The following is a 3,259-nucleotide window of genomic DNA, read 5'->3' as shown; positions in this document are numbered from 1 at the left end:
AAATTCTTTACAGCATTATACAAATGTATATTCCTCCCACTTTTAGTTGTCCACTTTAGACTTTTCACGCTTTTTACAAAACAATAAATAAAGTATGTATAATTTTACCCATAAGAAATAATTTAAGAAATGAGTAGTTAATGATAATAAAAAATAAAAAAAAAAATATATTTTTTTGATTTAATATAATAAACAAATAAAAATAAAATATATTTTTAATACAATGGACAAATAAAAATAAAGGAAGGAAATACAATCTCAATTTTTTTATACACAAACTGCATATGGAACAAAAAGTGAAAAGGGATCGATGTGGTCCTTTCACTGCATGGAACATAGTGCCATCAGTCGATCAATATTACCAGCACTCTTTGTTTAAGGTCAAAAGTTCACACACACACACACAATGACTCTATCACCTATTTATACTCCCTATGTTCACCTTACTTACTCTCACCGTCTCTTTTCTCAGCCCACTTTTTCACTTCATCCCTCTCTACAATGGAAGGGAAACTCATTTCAATTCCACTTCTCTTTACTTTCTTTACCCTTTCCATTTCTGTATCATCTGTTTCTCTTCAATATCAAACACTTACCCTACGCTCTCTCCCTGAACCTCAATCCCTCTCATGGGCCACCCAAGATTCCAACGACTTTCAACCCTTAAATTCCGAAAATACCCTTGCTGTACAACTACACCACGTAGACTTAATCACTCCTTATACATCCTTATCCAACACCACACCACATGCATTATTCAAACTCCGTCTTCAACGTGACGCCGTTAGAGCAAAACTCCTCTCTAACCTCGCTGAAGCGGTTGCTAACGCTAATGCCACCGTTAAAGACTTCAGCAGCTCCGTCATCTCGGGTCTTGCTCAGGGTAGCGGCGAATACTTTACGCGCATAGGCATAGGCACTCCTCCTAAGTACGCTTACATGGTTCTCGACACTGGCAGCGACGTTGTATGGATCCAATGCTTGCCATGCAGACAATGTTATAATCAGTCCGACCCGGTTTTCGACCCGACTAAATCATCCTCATTTACTGGGCTCTCCTGTGATTCTCCTTTGTGCCGCCGGCTTGACTCGCCCGGCTGTAATAACCGTAACAAATGCCTTTACCAAGTCTCCTACGGCGATGGTTCTTTCACCGTCGGCGAATTCTCAACTGAAACTTTAACGTTTAGAAAGACACGTGTCAGCGACATTGCATTCGGTTGCGGCCACGATAATGAAGGTTTGTTCATCGGAGCTGCTGGTTTGTTGGGTTTAGGGAAAGGGAAACTTTCATTTCCGGGTCAAGCCGGAAGCCGGTTCGGTAATAAATTCTTATACTGTTTAGTCGACCGAACCGGTTCTCCTAAACCGTCTTATCTCATTTTCGGCGAAACAGCAGTTACGCGAAATACCATTTTTACCCCTCTTTTAACCAACCAAAAACTAAACACATTTTACTACGTGGAACTCACCGGGATCAGCGTCGGAGGTACAAGGGTTCCGGGAATTACGCCGGAGTTGTTCAAGCTCGGTGCTGACGGTAACGGTGGAGTCATTGTCGATTCGGGTACGTCAGTGACCCGGTTGACCCAACCCGCTTACGTGGCACTGAGGGATGCTTTCCGCTTAGGTACTAAAAATCTGAAGAGAGCGCCAAATTACTCTTTATTCGACACGTGTTATGATTTGTCTGGTAAAACCGAAGTGAAGGTTCCAACGTTGGTATTACATTTTAAGGATGCTGACTTGGCATTGCCAGCGTCAAATTACTTGATTCCGGTGAGTAGCGGAAGAAGATTCTGCTTTGGATTTGCGGGCACGGCAAGCGGGTTGTCTATAATTGGGAATATTCAGCAGCAGGGTTTTCGGGTCGTGTTTGATGTTGCGGGTTCGAGGTTAGGGTTTGCTCCACGTGGGTGTAATTAATCTCAGATTATGAAAACTTACTTGAAAGTTAACACTCTGTTTATTCCCAAAAGAAAGTTTATGGCTATTTTGTGTTAGTTTTTGTTTTCATGGTTAGATGAATATGTGAAAAAGGAAGAGAGGGGATTTGGACTTTGTAGAAAAAAGAGGAACATCTTCACATGTTGTTTGTTTGCATTATGTGCTAATGATAGTATCGTATAGCGCAATCTTATCCTTTACCTCTTCTCAAATACTCAGTAATGGCAACTTTAGTAAAATAATTAACTTTATCTTAGTTTCTTAAAGTAACATCTTTTCGCAAGAGGAAAGAGAAATTTTTTCTCATTTTTTGGTAAGTTAGTTGAAAGTGGGACCTCAACCAATACACTTGTTAAACAAAAAAATATCTCACACAAGTATGATGCATGTAGGGGTGGGCATAATCCCGATAGAATCGTGAATTTCAATTTTTCGGTTTCAGTTTAATCGATTTTTTGATCGGTGAACGATTTTAAAAATTATTAATTTTTGACTTTTTGGTGTGGTTCACAATTTTGTATTTTGATTTTTTGGTGCGGTTCACGGTTTTTATATTTCGGTTAAACCGAAAAACCGAAATTCAGGGGTATTACAAATTACAAACTTTAAACATCTTTGATTACCGAAGCATTTTGAACTGTATCCATCTTTGATTAATAATTAAAGCATTTTGAAAGAATTCTGTCCAATTACTTTGTTCATATTTATAATTTGGACAGCCAATGTTTGTCCAAATTAGCTAGTCTTACATCTGTGACCAACTTGTAAGATTAATGCCTTTCAATTATTTCGTTAATTCCTTCTTTGATTTGTAAGTCTTAGAAATTATAATATTTCGGGTACTTTAATTTGCAGTGATACAAGTAACAACAATCTGGGAAACCAGATGCCTTATCAGCTTCCTCCAAATGTGCAGAGACTGTATGTGTTTTTATGTGGATTTTAATTTTCTGTTCTTAATTCCAGGCTCTAGTTCTTTTTTAATTTTTTGTGAATTTATTATACATACATCATTCTGACCAGTTGCCTCGTAATAACCTTGCTGGTAATGGTTTTACTGGTGGCGTTGTAAATAATTTTTGGGAAATTATATTTTTTTAGTTGCGTTGTAAATGATGTTGTGCGATCTTTAGATATATTATTTTGGCGTGTCATTGCTAAATTTTGTATTTCTGTCTGGCCAGCTTTTATTTCGAACCGTTTAAAACTAAAAAAATAAACCGGAAATAACTTAACCGAACTTTGAGAAAACCGCATCGAACCGTAATAGTTTGGTTTGGTTTGATTATTAATATTATAAAACCAAAAATCG

At 37.7% G+C, this 3,259-nt stretch overlaps 1 protein-coding gene across 1 annotated transcript; it reads left to right on the top strand.

The window, feature by feature from the left end:
- The first annotated feature begins 314 nt into the window (after positions 1-314).
- LOC107798753 (aspartyl protease family protein 2-like) lies at positions 315-2,147 on the top strand. The gene has a single exon (XM_016621786.2). The coding sequence runs from the start codon at positions 502-504 to the stop codon at positions 1,924-1,926; it is 1,425 nt and encodes a 474-aa protein (XP_016477272.1). The 5' UTR covers positions 315-501; the 3' UTR covers positions 1,927-2,147.
- Positions 2,148-3,259: the final 1,112 nt, after the last annotated feature.

This window comes from Nicotiana tabacum, chromosome 1 (assembly GCF_000715075.1).
Source record: "Nicotiana tabacum cultivar K326 chromosome 1, ASM71507v2, whole genome shotgun sequence".
In the NCBI taxonomy this organism is placed as follows: Eukaryota; Viridiplantae; Streptophyta; class Magnoliopsida; order Solanales; family Solanaceae; genus Nicotiana; species Nicotiana tabacum.
This window is presented reverse-complemented; position numbering and strand designations above follow the sequence as displayed.

Excerpts from the sequence above, each read along its gene's own strand:
- LOC107798753 (XM_016621786.2), top strand. The coding sequence starts at position 502 with ATGGAAGGGAAACTCATTTCAATTCCACTTCTCTTTACTTTCTTTACC.